The 16,445-nt window shown below is 64.1% G+C and overlaps 1 protein-coding gene across 1 annotated transcript; it reads left to right on the top strand.

Annotated features, from left to right (window-relative positions):
* Positions 1-226: 226 nt before the first annotated feature.
* On the top strand, positions 227-15,863 carry LOC122470137 (refilin-A-like). Its single transcript, XM_043557368.1, has 3 exons — positions 227-516; positions 12,587-12,696; positions 14,323-15,863. The coding sequence occupies exons 1-3, from the start codon at positions 310-312 to the stop codon at positions 14,633-14,635; spliced, it is 630 nt and encodes a 209-aa protein (XP_043413303.1). The 5' UTR covers positions 227-309; the 3' UTR covers positions 14,636-15,863.
* Positions 15,864-16,445: the final 582 nt, after the last annotated feature.

Genomic DNA, 16,445 nt, shown 5'->3' with positions numbered 1-16,445 from the left:
GAGGGGAGGGGAGGGGAGGGGAGGGGAGGGGAGGGGAGGAGGAGGCGCCTAGAAAAGGAGGCGCGGGCCGGGAAGGTGCGGAGCGGGCCGGCGGCGGAGCGCGGAGGCGAGGCCGGGCGGCGGGGGCGCAGGAGGCGGCGCGCACCGAGCGGCCGGGGCGCGGGGAGCCGGGCCTGACGCGCCGCCCGCGCGGCTCTGCCCGTAGGTTCCCGGGCGCGCGGCCCTCGGCCCGCCGCCCGGCCCGGGCCCCGGAGCGCGGTGGAGCGGCGCCCCGAGGAGCCGGGGGCCCGCGCCCCGCGCCCCCCAGACATGGTCGGCCACCTGCATCTGCAGGGCATGGAGGAGAGCCTCAAGGAGAAGAGCCGGGAGGGCTTGCTGGACAGCCCCGACTCCGGGCTGCCCCCCAGCCCCAGCCCCAGCCCGCCCTTCTACTCCCTGGCGCCCGGCGTCCCGGACGCCCGCGCGGGGGGCGCCGGCGCGCCCTCGGAGCCCCCGGGACCCGGCGAGGCCGGAGCGGTAAGCACGCGCCTTGGCGCCGAACCCGGAACCCGCGCAGGGGCCCCCGCCGCACCCCCGGCCCCGGGCCCAGAAGGGGGCCCGGGGTCGGCCGGTGCCGCGCCCCCGCCCCCCCACCCCCACCCCAACCCCAACCCCGGCGGGACCGGGGCGCGAGGCGGAGGTGGTGCAGCCCGACCCCGGGGCCTGGAATTCTCTCCCGGGCGCTGGGCCCCCCCTCCGGAGTGGTTGGCCTTGCCGCCGGCGGAGGAAGGGCAGGGGAGGGACGAGCCCGGAGTCCCCAAAGAAGCTGGCTCCGGGCGGGGCGGGCTGGAGCCCTAGGCTGAAGCCTGTTGGAGACCTCCGTTCCCCGGGTCCCTTCTGCTCCTGACCCCGTCCCCTGCCGACTGTTCCAGCGCTGCGGGCCCGAGAGCTTTTTTCTTTTTCTTTTTTCTTTTTTTTAAACCCACCCCAGACGGTAACCCTTCCTTCTCTGGATGTTGAGGGATGTTGACGTGGAGCTGAGGCGTGCCCCGGGGGGGAGAGGCCGGAACCCCAGGTCAGGAGACCCAAGAGTCTTAGTGGATCCTGGCGGCCGGACTGAGACGGGGTGGCCCGGGCGGCCCGGAGTAAAGGGGGTGGGATCCGGCACCTTCCGGGCCCGGAGGAGGGACAAGATGAAATTGGGAGGTCGCTAACAATGTCGGTGGCCCTTCCCCGTTCCCGCCCGCTCGCCGCGCGTCTTAAGGTCTTTTCTGCCAAGTGTGCGTGCTGGCGTGGCTCCAGCCCCACTCCACTTTTCTGGGGCCCCCGCGATGCTTGCCTGGTGCAGGGCACGGATCGCCTCCCCCCCCCCCCCCCCAGCCCCCAGCTGAAAATACTCCCAGCAGCAGAAAGGAATGTGCTCCTTGCCTCCAGCCTCATGACACGAATTTCGCTGGTGCCTCCCTGGCTCCTTAGTCCCGTGGGTCCCAAACTTGGCGGGGCGTGGGCCTCCCTCGGAGATCTTTAAACAATACCCGCGCCCACCTCCCGCCTCCCACCTCCAGGCGTTCTCGTGTGACTGGGGTAGGCTCTGACCTGAGCGTCAGGACTTTGAAAACTTCCCCGGATGATTCTGATGTGCTGCGGAGTTTGGGATCCGCCGCCCGAGACCAAAATCACACGGTGAATTTGAACTTTGGGCTGGGGCGGGAGGCGCGGGAGGGCCATGGAGGACTTCTGGGGGTTGACAGAGGTGACCGACCCGGGCTGTTTGCCGTAGAATGTATCCATCCCGCTGTCTGAAGGGGAAGCTTTCCTGCAAGAGGGTCTCCGACTTGGGACAGCTGGTTGGAGGCGTTGCACCCTGGGGAGTAAAATCCCTGCGGTGTCTTACATGACGGGGCTCGGAAGGGGACAGGGAACCAGTCTTCCCCTTTCTTCTTTGGACGACCTGGAATCCTCCTTAAAGAGGGCTTTCTGGAAGCCTTCTCTGCCAGCCAGGCCGGCCAGCATGCCTGGTTTACTTGTCTTGGCTCTTCTGGTTCATTTTATGTGTTTTCTCCCCCCGCTTCCTTGCTAACCAGACACCAGGTATGGAACCGTGCTGTCCCTGATCTTTTAATTTGGCTCGAAGGCAAACCTGGGGCCATGTCCAGACAGGTAATGATTATCTGACGTTTAGGTAGCTCTTGCCACAGGCCAGAAACTCTCCTAACCCCTCGACTTCCTGTGGCTCACTTGCTTTCCACGATACTCCAGTGAACTGTGCGCCATGGTTAGCCCCATTTTCCAGAGGGACAAGCTGAAGCCACTTCCCCAAGGCCACCCAGTGGGTAAGTGGCCTTGCTGGGATGGAGCCCCAGGGAGTTTGGATGCGGAGGCTCTACACTCAAACCCTACATTATGCTGCTCTTCACTAGGTAGCTAATTAACTCCCTGTGTGGGTGTGTTACCTGTATTATTTTCACTAAAAAACGTAATGCTTGAGGACCGATGGGGTTTGGAGGTGCTGCTTTTAATAAAACGAGAGCCCCGGGCAGCCTCTTGTCAGCCCCGGGGCCTGCAGCCGGGGCCCCGCCCACCTCACCCACAGGGCACCCCAGCTCCCGGTCAGGGTCAGCTCCCGCGAGCGTTGCTAATCTGGTGTTTAACAGCACCCTGCACGCTGATGAGGCACCGAGGACGCTTTCCAGGAGCGGACGTAGGCAGGATCTCGGCCGCCGATCTCTGGGGAGGGGGACAGAAGCCCGCCCTGCCTCTCGGAGCTGACGGTTTCAAATGCGCAAGCGGGGGCAGGCGGCCAGCAGGGCCCGGTTTCCTCTGGTGGCCCCTCAGTGTCATGTGCCAGGCCACGTGGGTCTGGGTTTCGGCCTCTTCTGCACAGGGTGATTCTGACCCCCAGTGCCCGGGGCTGCTTCCCCAACGCTGGTGGCCCGTGTCCCAGCGGGGGGTGGGGGAGGGGCGGGAGGTGCGTGCTGGCCCCAGTCCCCCCCCCCCCCCCCCCCCCGGTCCCTGAGGTCCTCAGCGCCTCATGGCCCCGCTTCTTCTGCGGGACTCACGCTTCATGTCATCGGGAGGCCCCGTTCCCCACCCTTCACTTTGTTTTAAGAGGCTGGACTCGCCGTCTGGACAACGGCCCATTCATGCTGGGTGTCCGCCTGGCTGGGAGACTGTCCTCACCCAAGACATCAGAGGCACTGGGGCCAGGCTGGGTAGGAACGCACCTCCCCACCCCTCCTTGACCTTGGGATTTTCCTGCTCCCTCTCTGGAGCAGATGGTAACGTTTCTGGTGATCGCCAAAGGAAACAAAGGTGTAGGAATCGGTCATTCACCAGCCGCCTCCCCCCCCCCCCCCCGGTACTTCCTGAGCGCCTACTGTATGTCGTGTGCCGTTCTGGAGACCTGGGCGACATAGCACCGAACAGGACGTTCAAGGCCCCTGCCCTCCTGGAACTGGCATTCTCCTGGGCGAGACAGAGTCACCAACTTACATGTGGCTTGATACGTGTTGTTCGGGCAAAAGGCTGGGTAAGGGTGCAGTACCATAGACGGGGTGGTCAGGAAAGTGATGGTGAACAGAAACCAGAAAAAAAAATGAGGGCGTGGACTCTGTGGTCACGGGGCTGAAGTGTGTGCCAGTCTGGGGGGATGGCACGTGCAAAGGTCCTGAGGTGAGAACAAGATAGGCGCATTCAAGGAGCAGCGAGGAGGCTGGCGGAAGCCAGAGCAGGGACTTGGGAGCCAAGCTGCGGTCAGAAAGTTAACCTTCCGTCTGGTCTTTTAAAAATGTGCTTGTGATTTTTTTATTTGTATCTTTCAAAAGGCATCCCGGGCCCCCACAAGCCCTCAAATTAGAAACCCAAATCAGACTTGACTGCCTAGATCCTATGCCCTGAGGAATAGGATCCGTGCCGGGCTTGCCCCCACGCGGGTGCCCTGCTCTCCTGCAGGACACGGGGACGGCCAGGGCTGCCTGTGGGCCGGAGGGCTCGCCCGTCAGCTGCTCTCATCCGGCAGATGATTGAGCCAGGCCAGGCGAGGGACCCCGCGTGAGCAAGACACAGGCCATCCGTCCATGCTTCCCTCGAACTCCCGGCGCCTGGGCCTCCAGCCCGAGGTGGGGCAGACACCCCATGTCCTCTGTCCCTCCTCCCTGGCCTGCCCGGCTGAGCTGTGGGGATCGAGGGGCACTGGGGAGCGGGACGAGCTCTCTGTGGGGGTGAGGGGGGCTGTGCATCAGACGCCGTCTCCCCCCCATCCCGTGAACACAGGGGGGTTCAGGGAACCAGCCCTGAAAAGCCCATGCCCTCAGGGAGGCCACAGACAGCATCTGGGGTCTCGGGCCTTGCTCTGTGGGTGCACATTTGAGAGAACAGCCGCCACTGGGGTGAGTGAGATGTGGACAGGTCTCGAGTCCGTGGCGCATGAGGGGCCCGGCCCGCCGTGTAGTGGTGACAGGAGGCGACAGGTCGGGGCTGTTTCCTACTCGGATAGGGTTCTCCTGCCCTGGGCTCCCTCACGCATGGCTCCTGGCGCCCCATCCCATCTGCCGACTCTGCTTCCACGTCGATTGCACTTCTGAGTGGCACACCTGAGGATTTCCCTAAGGATGAGGTTCTGGTTCCCTGGACCAGACTCTGAAGGGAGCCCTGGGGGCCAGATGTAGGCAGAACCAGAGGTTGGGAGCGAGGTTCTGTGCCCCACCCGGGAAGCTTCCTGGGACTGCCCAGCCCTTGGAGAACACCCATGGTCACAGCCGCCTCAGGATGGTGGCTGGCACCCCTCCCTCCGTGCCTCCAGGAGTCCTGGCTCTTCTCATTTCTGTTTCTGGACCGTGATGGTGAGACCAAGGATAACGGAGGGAGGTAGGGATTTAGGGGGTTTGTGCCCGGGGCTGGGAAGGATGGAAGGGTGGAAAGACAGATGGACAGACGAATGAATGCTTGCACGGATGGCTGGCTGGCTGGCTGGCTGGATGGATAAGTGGATGGATGGATGGATGGATGGATGGACGGATAAATGGATGGATGGATGGATGGATGGATGGATGGATGGACGGATGGATGGTTGGGTGGATGGATGGACGGATGGATGGACAGATGGACGGATAAATGGATGGATAGATGGATGGATGGATGGATAAATAAATGGATGGTTGGATGGATGGATGGACAGATGGATGGATAAATGGATGGTTGGATGGATGGATGGACGGATGGACGGATGGACGGATAAAAGGATGGATGGCTGGATGGATGGACGGATGGATGGATGTATGGACGGATGGACAGATAAATGGATGGATGGTTGGATGGATGGATGGACAGATGGACGGATAAATGGGTGGATGGATGGTTGGATGGATGGATGGACAGATGGACAAATGGATGGATTAACAAGTCTACAGATGGATGGATGGATGGACAGGTGAACTGAGACAGAGGTCAGTCCCCGCGGCCCCCTTGCGGGCTCATGGGTGTGTCCCCGACTAGTGACGGTGTGAACAAACCCAGGTGGAAGAGGGCCAGGTGTGTGAGGCCAAGGTGGGAGGAGTCCATCTGCGGAAAGGGAGGTTGGGAGGAGGGAGGGGAGGAAGAGCCAGAAACACTGGGGCCTCTGTTCAGCCCCTGTCTGCTTAACCCGGGATGAATCGGCCTCTGGCAGGGTCCCCTCGCCTCAGCCTCAGCGGCAGGCCCACCTGTGTGAGAGGCTCTCTCTAGCTTTCATTTGAAAAGGAGACAAAGCAGCCCACACCCCCCCAGGCGCTCCGGAGGGGAAGGGGGCCAGCAGGGAGCACCTTCTGGGGACAAATGGCTTTCGCTGGCCGGCAGAACCTGCGGGTGCCTGTGCTGGCTTCCTGGGCCCGTGTGGCCAAGTCATACCCCGGGGCTCAAAACGACAGCCATTCGCTCTCGCAGTTCTGGAGCCAGAGGTCCGAAGGCAGGTGTCAGCCGGGCCACACTCCCTCCAAAGGCTCCGGGGGTGGGCCGCTCTCACGCGTCTGTCCTAGCTTTCGGCGGTGGCCGGCTCGTCTCCACGTGGCTGTCCGCCCTATGTGTGCGTCCCGTGGTTTTCCTCGTACGAGGACACCCGCCACTGGATTTGGGGCCCGGCCTTGTCCAGGAGGAGGAGCTCATCTTAACTGGATCGTATTTGCAAAGACCCTGTTTTCCAAATAGGTCACATACTTTGTGGGGGTCACAAGCCAACCTGCCACCCACCCTCCTGCTGGCTCGGGTCTGGCCGGCTGTCCCAGTGCAGGCTGGGCCTTGAGCCCTGCCTCCAGCCTGCTGTTTGTGTTTGCTTAGTGTTGCTGCTTTGGGTATCAGACCCCGGGCCTGTGGGGGTCTGCGCTGGGCCCATGACGCTTCCTGACTCTCCAGGGAGTGCTCTGCTCCGTTCGGGGTCTCCTGGGCTTCCCCAGCCAGGCCCGTCCAGCTCCTCTCTTGTGCCATGTGGCAGAAGGCCAGTGAGCCCAAGGAACCCCCTCCTCAACTGTCCTGGGGTTTGCCACGTTGCCCGAGGCCTTTCCTAAGGAGCATGAGAGCCCCTGGATGTCTCCTCCTTGGATCACTGTCCTCATGGGTGAAGGTTCAAGGGCAGCAAATCCCAAATGCACACCGAAGATGATCAGGTTTATTTCGAATAGCAACGAAAGCCATCACAGGCCGTTGAGGTCAGTGACCCTGAGACCGGGCCGTCTTAGCTGTTGCAAATGTTCCATGTGGCTTTGGTGAGGACACGTCTCCCCCGTGTCACCGGCGGAGGAGGGGGGTATCCCTGGTGGTCCCTCTCTCTCCAGGAGCAGTGGGGGGGTGCGCCCTGGACCCCTCCTGCTGTCACACGTGCTCCACTGGTGGGGCTTGTAGCTCCCTGATGGAACCGAAAGCTCGTGGCCGCCGGGCGTCACCCGGGGCCGGGCACCAACACCGCTGAGCGGCTGCGTGTCCCTGGCAGCCGGGCCGGGACCCCTGGTCGGGCTGGGCTGTCGCCGCATGGCACCGAGCTCTCCCAACCCAGCAGTTATCTTTCTTGGCGGTGCCGTGGGCCGTGGCTATAGGGCAGCCAGGAGGGGCGTGCCCCAAAGCCCCCGGGTGCGTCCGTACCTGGGCCAGCGAGCGTTTGCCCTCGCCCCGGCCGCTCCCGGGGAGGGCGCGTGAGTCACGGGCTGAGGCAGGTGGGGCCTCCGGCTCCTGCTCCCTCTGAGGCCCGCCCTGGTCCCCCCACCCGCCACCTGCCTGGGAGACCAGAGGGCCAGCCTGCTCCCCAGGCTACAGCGGGGGCCTCCCAGCTGGGGGCTGGACCAGCTGTGCCCATCCATCCATCCACCGGGGTGCAGGGGGCAGCATCCAGGGGGTCTGGGCTAGTCCTGTCTCATCCGTGCATGGGACTCACTCGGTCCTCCCCTGCCTCCCAGAGCCGCAAAGGGACCTGAATCCCGCCAGGTCCCTGGCCAGCCCTGTGGTGTAGGCCTCACAAATGGCACAGCCTCATTTTATAGTTGGACAGACCGAGGCACAGACAGCAGCCGGCTGAGGGGCTCCCAGTGGGTTCTCTTTAGGGTAGAACAAGAATCCAGGCTTCCGGGGGGGAAAGATCTGGGGGACGGGTGAGGGCGGTGGGCTGCCTGGGGGCTTCCTTTGCTCCAGGTAGGCCCATGGCTGGTCGAGCAGGCGCAGCAGCCGCGGGCCCACCCCTCCCCCAGCCTCTCCCCGTCCCCCACTCCCAGTGACTCTCAGCAGAATGTGACCCGGTCTCTGAGGAGCCTTCTGGGGCCAGCGGCGTGCTTCCTTGGCCGTGAGACCCGCTCCAGGCTGGCCGGATTCCGTGGGGCTGGCTGGCATTGCCATTTTGTTGTTCACATAACCCTGCATCCAGAAGGACTCAGCTTTGAGCTTCCGGACAGGCCGGTGGCGGCCGGGGAGGCCAAGTGCTGCGGGCTGCCGCTGTCTTCCCTTTGTGTCTGTCCCTGGAGCCCTGGGGCCTCGGCGGTGACTTCTGGAGCCGTCTGGCCACCCAGGCCCGCTGGATGCCAGCCCGTGTCTGGGTTCTCGCTGGCTTCTCCGATCTCTTGTGCAGCACGTCCAGTTTGGGTCGGTTTTAGATGTTTTTCCACGGGGGCCCTTTGGAAAACCGTGCCCAGAGCTCCAGCCTCCCCGCCCTGCCTGTGAAGTGAGCCTTGTCTCCTCTCCTGGCAGCCAGTCGGGGAGCGAGATCCGGCCGGAATGGGGCTGCTCTCGCGGGGCGCTGGGGGGGGGCGGTTACCAGAAGGTCCGGCAGGTTTCTTTATCCTGGGTCGACCCAGGGGGATCGAACTGGTCCGCTCCGAGAGCGCGTCGAAGGCCCCGCCTCGCCGAGCTATCTTCCCTGCTCCCCAGCTTGGGAGTGAGTCTTTCCCACTCCCACTCGTAGGGGAGGGGTGGGGAGAGCAGCGTGGGGTGATTAAAACCAGCCTCGGGCTTCCTCACTCTGTTTCCAGTCCTTCCACTGATCTGGACAGAAGAAACCCCTCCAGAAACCTTAGCGCCCGTGTTCCCATCCCCTCACACGCCTGCCTCATCTTCTGTTTTCTTCTGTGGCCGCGTGTCATCCGCTCTTGAACAAGAGGCGCCCTGAGAGGCGCTGTGCCGCATCCAACCCACACCGGGTCTGGTACCCGGTAGGCGTTCGGCCCACTGTAGGTGCTCAGCAAACAGCGGGTGCTCAGCAGACACGCGTACACCTTTGCGAAAACGCCAGTCTGTAGATAATGCCTTTGGGGAGAGAGCATTCTTTTTAAAAGCATCAAGTCACGGAGTTTCAGAGCTGGGTCAGTTGGCTCAACCAGATGAGCCAGGGAGGATGCCAGAAGTGCCTCAAATCTTGTCACTGCCCCCCCCGCCCCCTTTAAATTCAGTCTGGAAGGTAGAAGCAACATCGACTCAGAGCTGACAAGGGTGTGGCTTGTGCCCGTCTCCAGGGAGGACTCCCCAGCCCGAACCTTCGTGTGAGGGAGGACTCCTGATACAGCCAGTTTTTAAACAGCCCTTACTCTCGCTCCGTGCTTGGACTCAGGCCTCACTGCGACCTGTCACCCACTTCAAGCACCAGGAGGCCGCTGGCCAGAGAGGGGGGCTGTCTGCCCCGAGTCACAAGGGGTATCGGCTTCCCATTGCTGCCGTGACAGACGGCCGCGTGGTGGCTTATAGCAACTGAAATGTATTCCTTCACGGTTCCAAAAAGTCAGACGTCTACAGCGGGTCTTACGGGCTAAAATCGAGGACTGGTTCCGCTCCTTTCTGGAAGGGCCCAGGGGAGAATTGCTCCTTGTCTTTTTCACCTTCCAGAGGCTGCCTGAATCCCTTGGCTGGCGGCCCCTTCCCCCCATCCTGAGGCAACAGTGCAGCATTTGCAACCTGACTCTGGCCCCCTGCCTCTCTTGGGTGAGGGCACCCCCCCTGCCATCACACCGGGCCACCAGGTAGCCCAGGGGCCCCTCCCCATCTCAGGCCCCCTGACCTTAGCGCATCACAGTTCTTGGGTACATTAGGGCATGCACATCTCTGGGGCGTTACTCCACCCGCCGTGCCCAGGAAGGGGCAGACGTTGGCCCTTTGTGGGCCACTCACTCTGTAAATGCCAGCGAGGCATGGGGCACTCTGGAACACTGTGACGGGCCGGGGAGGGGCTTCGAGTACCCTGTCCACAGGCGGATACCGCACAGGCTCGGACCTGGCCTTGGGGCTAACAAGTCAGCGGGGCTTCTTGGCACGTGTGAGTTCTCAATTCTCAACGGCACAGGCGCTGGGGGGTGCCCAGCCCTGGGTTAGACAGCCCCTCGGGTCCCGAACCTTACAGAGCCCCCGGCCTGGGGGTGACAGACACGCAAAGGGGTCACGGCAACGGAGGCAGCAGATGGGAGCCCCAGGGACCCCGGAGAGGGTGTGGGGAGGCAGGGAGGTGATGCCTGGGTTGAGCCGCACCGGACTAAGCGAGAAGGAACCAGAAAGACATTCCCAGCGCAGGAAGCAGCACGAACCGAGGCACAGAGGCAGCGGGAGCGTGGCCGAGGGATACGCGGGCGGAGGCCCGGGCAGGAAGTGCCCTGATCCTGTGTGCGAAGGGCAAAGCCTGCTCTGAGCGTCGTCACAGGGCAGGTCCTGGGGCCCCGGTGCCGGTCCCACGGGTGTGAGAGAGAGCCCGGGAGCAGGAGTGAGATCGTGGACCGTGGAGCCAGACCCCAGGGTTCGGACCCTCATTCTGCCTCTTCCTGGCTGTATGGCCTCGAGCAAGTTCGTCACTCTGGGCCTCTGTTTCAGCATCTATAAAACGGGGGTCCAACGTAGCTCTCCTGTGGATGGGCGAACGCACGGAGAGCGCCCAGAGCTCAGAAAGCATCGGCCGGCCGCTGTGACTTATCCTCATCCAGGCAAGGGCCGGGAGGACCTGGGGGGGGGGGGGGGAACGGGAACAGGAAATCTCAAGCCGGTCCCGTCTTGTCCCCCGTAGGGGCGGGGGCTGGCCTGCGGGCTGAGCCCTCACTCCTGTGTACGAGGTCCCTCCAAACAGTAGGTAAACGAATTCCCTTTAGAACGGTATGGTCCAAGAGAGCGTCCTGCCGTAGGGAGAATGTTCTAGATCCGCATCGGACCACGACCGCCTGTGCCTGTGCAGCCAGGGCGACCGAGGAACGGGATTTGTCATTTGCCGGTTTTTCATCAGGTTAAACCGCGGTCACCCCATGCAGCTAAGCGGCCACCGCCGCGGGCAGGGCAGCCCAAGAGCAGCGACCCCAGAGCGTGGGGGTTTTAGGAGGGGCACTGAAAAGCTCCCTCCGAGTGGGTCAGGTGTAGGCACGCAATTTACACGTGACCCCAGGCTTCGAGGACAGACCCGCCTCGGGCGGGGCTCCCGCAGGCGTTGGAGCAAAGAGGAAGGCGAGTCAGTTCTGAAGACTGAGGCCGTTCAGAGTGCAGGTGGAAAGGGGACACGGCAGGGGCCGGGGACTGGGCAGCGACGGACGGGCACCCGGGGGACTCGGCTCCCCCCGTCCCCCTCCCCGGTGGGTCCCAGCAGGCGGAGCCGGGCAGGAGGTGTGCTGGTGTCAGGTGCTGTGCGGGGCTGGGTCCCAGGACACGCGACCCGTAGGGCCAGGGTTCAACTCCGCTTCATCCTTGAGATCCCATGTCAGGGGGGTCACTTCTGCGGGGAAGCCCTTCTCGATCTCCCGATGGTCAACGCCCCCTCTTCCCGGGGCCCTCGGAGCCCCAGTGACTGCCGCCCTCACCACAGTTGGGATGTTAGCCTGCTTGGGGGACCGTTTGCAGACTAGAGGAGGATCCAGGCGGCGAGCCCCATAGGAGCAAGGACACTGAATCCTCTGTTCACCGTGGCAGCACAGCGCGGACCCCAGGACAGCACATAGGCGCTCAGTACATGAGCCGAAGGAAAGACCCACAGCTGTGTCCCCCGCCCGAGCTCACCGAGTGCTCGGCGTGGGCCCGTGGAGTTAGAGCAGACGCGGGCCGGGGGGTGGCCTGGCGTGGGGACGACGGCTACACGGCCTGGGCTACTTACACCGGGTAATGCTGTGTAACAAACATCCCCGAATGTGCAGTGGTACCCAGACGGCAGAGGTTTCCTTCTGGCCGTCCCTCCGTGTTCATCGCGGGCTGACCGTGATGTCGAGACCCCGGTGGTCTGCCTTTCAGAGGAACTGGGGGGGTCTCAGGCGACACGGCCTCCATCTCGAGCCTTCCGCCAGAAGGCAAGGTTGGCCGCAGAGGCCCTCACGCTGGCGTGACATCCCGGGCCCGGAGGTGACACGTGTCACAGGCACCTGTGTGCGCCCCTCCCCCACAGCGGGCTGGGAAGCGTGGCTGCCCGCACACAGGGGGACGGCTGAGGGCTGCAGCTCGCTCACGGCCGGGCTGGTGTTTGAGCCTCGCTGGCCACGCTGGGAAGTAAACGAGGGAGGAGAGAGGGCTGAGTGCTGGCGTGCGGACATGTGCAGACCCCGGCTCCAGGCCCCCCCCACAGCCGGGGTCCCAACGTCTCTGACCTAAGGAATGGGGTGAAGTATGGCTTGAGGTTGTGGCCGAGCCCCGGGGGGACCGGTGAGCTACCTTAGAAGGTCCTAGGGGGAGCGGCTCCTGGTCCTTTATGAGTCAGGTTTCAGCCACTTCCCGAGGATGTTCCCACCTGCGTGTCCCTCCCAGCAGATGTATCACAGCCCTGGGGAGCAGGGGGCGGGTGCTGCCCTCAGCCTCGGGCTGCGCTAGGCAGGGTCAGGAGCGAGGACCACCCGGTTTCAGCGTCTCACCAGCTCCCAGCTACGGCGTCACCAGAGGGCAGCCTGTGGGGCCCTGAGCTCAGACCCCTCCCGTGTGGTGTGAGCTGGGGGTTGCAGAAAGAGGCCCTTCCCACATCCCTACGTGTGGGTGTCTGGGAACCGGGGCAGGGTGGGGGGCAGGCTGGTGGGTGGGGAGCCGTGGGCCGTGCCAGGGACCCCACAGGGCAGGCTTCTGGACCGACCCAGGGCTGGGGCGGCCCCCTTGTGCCCAGTGGGGGGCTGAGGCCACAGTCCCAAAGGGCTGCGTAACCCCGTGTCCGTGGCTCTCCCCGCAGCCCCCGGCCCTGCCCCCGAGTTCCCCAGCACTCGAGATGAGGCCCCGGATGCTGCCTGTGTCCTTCGGGGAGAGCATTGAGGTGCACCCGGAGCCCATGCACGAGATCCGGTGAGTGGGGCTGCTGGGCAGGGTGGGGGCGTGGCAGGTGCCGTCTAGGGTGCGGGGACCGGCCTGCGGGCCCAGCAGGCTCCCCCCAACTCTGAGCGCTGCTCCCTGAGGAGGCAAGACCGTGTACGTGGCCACAGATGAACTGATTCTAAGAGACTGTGACCCGAGGGTCCCTTCTCTGTCCCCTGTGCCCCAGGTCTGCATCCGGCCACATCCCCACCACCCTTCTCCCCAAGTCTGGCTGATTTTATTTTAATCCAACTTTCCAGAATGTTTGCACCGTGGCCAACACTCACACGCCCAACGTGCCTCCCTCCCTCCCTCCTCCCGTCCTGCCAGATTTTTCTGGTAACTGTGACTGAACCACGCAGGCAACGTGGGACCCCTTTTTCAGCGCAGGCTGCCCCAGGGCTCACGTGAACGCGGGCTTCCTCTGTGTTCCTGGGACCCAAGCTCTCCTTTGCCTACTCAGGAGCCCTTGCACTGCACGTGGCTTAGGGGTGTCCCACGTGCAGGACATCTGGGTTAGGTGACCCCTCCGGGAGCTTTCCTCCACGGATTTGCCCTCCTAAGAGGGCTTCTCAGCGTTCCGGAACCATGGGTCTCACCCGCATAGCCACAGGACTCTCAGACGGATTTGTCCACGTCACCCTGGGCCAGCCAGGGAGACCCTGCCTCCTGCCCCTCCAGCTCTGGATGTGGTCGCAGGAGACAGATGGCTCTACTCTACAGTTTGTTCTCCCCTCGTTATTTAAATGCCAACTGAGATTTTCAGCCGCCCCCTCGAGGGTGGATGAGGGCTGCCTTGTTCCCTTCTGGAACTGATCATCTGTGGGGGTGTGGTGGGGGTGGGGGCTTATCTGTGGGGGTGCGGTGAGGATCGAGGAGAGCCGATCACCTGTAGGGGTGGGGTGGGGAACGAGGCTTAAAATCCCCACCCTTGGGCGACTTTTGCTTCCAGTTTGGTTCTGGGAGTTCTGGAAGCAGGGGCTGTGGGCCACTGACAGGGGCTGCTGGTCACTCGTAGGGAGGGGGGTCGCTCATCTAGGGGGTGCTGAGGCTGCTTTGGGGGAAACTTATTTTGATGTCATTTCCAACTTTCAGAAAAGTTGCGGAGAGGGGACAAGGAGCCCCCGTGTGCTCTGTTAAACGGATTCACTGGTTTGCATTTGGGCCCGTTTGCCCGGACATCTGCAAACTCTCCCCGTGCCCTTCCTAAGAACAGGGACATCCTCTCACGTAGTGACAGAAGGCCTTCAAGCTCAGCACGGTCGAGGGCAGAACCCCACCGCCCTCCTCCTCCCTGCACAGTCCCGTTTCATCCATTGTCCCCAAATGTCCTCTTAGGGCATACTTTTAGCCCAACTCGGCATCCAATCGGGATCACCTGTTGCACTGAGCGGTCCCACCTCTTTCCAGCCCTTTCTCCAAGCTGGGCAAGCCCCCTCTGCCCTTCTTTGGCCTGTGGCCTCGACATCTGGGAAGAGCCCGGTGGTGTTGGAGGGTCCGGTTCACGGAGCTCCCGGCCCTGGACCGCGCGGGGGCGGGGGGGCCGGGGGAGGGGGGGCCCGGGGTGATGGGCCCGCCCCCGTCCCGGGCTCACCCTGCCTCTCCCGCCCGCCCCAGCTGCAACTCCGAGGTCAAGTACGCCTCCGAGAGGCACTTCCGGGACAATGTCTTCTACGCGCCCGTGCCCACGGTCACGGCCTACAGCGAGACCATCGTGGCGGCGCCCAACTGCACGTGGCGCAACTACCGCAGCCAGCTGACCCTGGAGCCGCGGCCCCGCGCCCTGCACTTCCGCAGCACCACCATCATCTTCCCCAAGCGCGCCAGGAACACTTTCCGGACCACCCTGCACTGCAGCCTGGGCCGGCCCAGCCGCCGGTTCACGTCCAGCGTGCAGCTCCAGCTCCTCCTGGGGCCCGCGGCGCTCTGACGGGGCGGGGCCGCCCACCCCCGACCCCGCAGCGACCTTGGGCTGGGGGGGCCCCAAGGACGGACCGCGTGGCTCAGCCTGGAGCTTGGCGCGAGGGAGGTGGGGTGGACTCGGTGAGCACATCTGTTCCGTGGGCACGACAGCGGGGGACGCGGCATGGGCGTGGCTCCCCGAAGCGCTCCGGGCCGGGGCGGGGGGAGGGGCTTGCGGTAGGTGGGGTGCCCCCCCCCCCCCGGGGGTCCCCGAGAGAAGAAGGCGTGCGACCGCGGCGGGCCCTTAGGGCGGAGACCAGCCTCAGCCGGAGGGACTGGCGCCGCCCCCCGAGACCCCGGCCACCCCGTCTGACCGGGGCTGGTGGCCTGGCTCCCAGGCCACGTGCCGTCCGGACACCCTGGCTTCCTGGGAAGAGGGGTCTCCAGAACGGGCCTTCCCTTGGGCGGGCTAGAGGCCCGGGCCGAGCGCCCTCTGGTGGCGGCCGAGCCAGGAGGGCGGGCAAAGGCCAGCCGTGAGGCCAGGGCCAGCGCTGGTAGAGACCTTGCCGGAGCTGTTGGCCGTGTGCCGGGGCAGAGGCTTTCGGGCACGGCCCGCCTGAATTGAGGCCTTGGCGCTCTGCGTCGGGAGCCTCGCCCCCAGGGCGTCCCTGCTAACCTCTGTCCGCGCAACCTCTCCAGGATCAGGACTCTCGCGCCAGAGCCTTCCCGCCAGGCGCCAAGGGGAGGCATCGAAGCTCTCGGAACCTCCGCCGTCACCTGCGTGGGGCTCCGGGCCCAGCTGCTTAAAGAGATGCCGGTGGCGGTGGCTGCCCTGGGTCAGGCCGCCCGGTTCCACACGCGGTGATTCCACACGCGCCGTCCCCAGTGCTGCTGGGCTCCCGTCGCACGTGCTGCCAGGGCAGGCGGGGAGCCAGGGGCCACGGTCTGGTGCTGCCCTGGACGGGTGCCCCAGAAACTCCCCAGTGTGGCCTCGGAGGGGCCCTCTGGCCTGAATGGACCCAGTGGGTAAGGGGACTCCCCTCCCACTCCCTTGTTCATCCCCCACGACGGGGGCAGAAAGGCTCTCCCACATGGTGGGGGTGGGGGTGAGAGAACAACCCGGAGCCGACATCCAAGAGAGGCAAGTGCCTGATCTATTTTTGTATATCTACACCCGGTGCATGTTCTCTCCAGAGTCCGATTAACAAAAATAACTTAAGAACTTGATTGATTATCTTAATAAAATGTGCAGACCCGGAGAGGCTCCCTGTTCTGTGTTCCCGAGCCCCTCGGATCCCATGGGGTGGGGCAGGTTTTCACAGGCCCCCGTGCTCTGTGGCCGCCCCCTTTTTCCCACCCGGCCGTAGCTTCCCCTTGGCTTCTCCTCTGCTCACGGGGAGCAGGGCGGTATACTCAGAAGGCACAGACCCCTGTGCCCAGCGTGCACTGGCTTCCCCCAAGGGCCAGTGCCAGGCCCCACCCTGGGACTTGGGGCTGGGGGCGGTTCTGGGGTGGGAGGCCTTGGGACTCTGCATTTGTTGGTGCTCAAGTGCTTTGTGTTCTGCGTCCCAGCCCCCTGCGCTGATGCCCCCGGAGAAGGGCCCCAGCCGCCTCTGCAAAGAAGCTGGTCCCAACCCACGTTAGCACTTGTTTCCGTCTTGTCCATACCTCTGGACGGGCCTCCGGGGCCCCGACTGTCCGTGCAGTTAGGGAGACACACGGCGGCCAAAGGACAGTGGCCTCTGGGAATCAGAACGTCAGACTGGAATGTGCCCCAGAGGGGCGCACAGCCTCAGAGAGCCCAGCCGGTTTCGGGTCGGGCTTCCGCGTGTACGCGC

This window comes from Prionailurus bengalensis, chromosome D3 (genome assembly GCF_016509475.1).
Source record: "Prionailurus bengalensis isolate Pbe53 chromosome D3, Fcat_Pben_1.1_paternal_pri, whole genome shotgun sequence".
In the NCBI taxonomy this organism is placed as follows: Eukaryota; Metazoa; Chordata; class Mammalia; order Carnivora; family Felidae; genus Prionailurus; species Prionailurus bengalensis.
Note: the sequence above shows the minus strand (reverse complement) of the source record. Positions and strands in the feature narration are given on the sequence as shown.

Excerpts from the sequence above, each read along its gene's own strand:
- LOC122470137 (XM_043557368.1), top strand. The coding sequence starts at position 310 with ATGGTCGGCCACCTGCATCTGCAGGGCATGGAGGAGAGCCTCAAGGAG. Across the intron at positions 517-12,586 it reads GACCCGGCGAGGCCGGAGCG|CCCCCGGCCCTGCCCCCGAG; the intron begins GTAAGCACGCGC and ends CTCTCCCCGCAG. Across the intron at positions 12,697-14,322 it reads GAGCCCATGCACGAGATCCG|CTGCAACTCCGAGGTCAAGT; the intron begins GTGAGTGGGGCT and ends CGCCCGCCCCAG.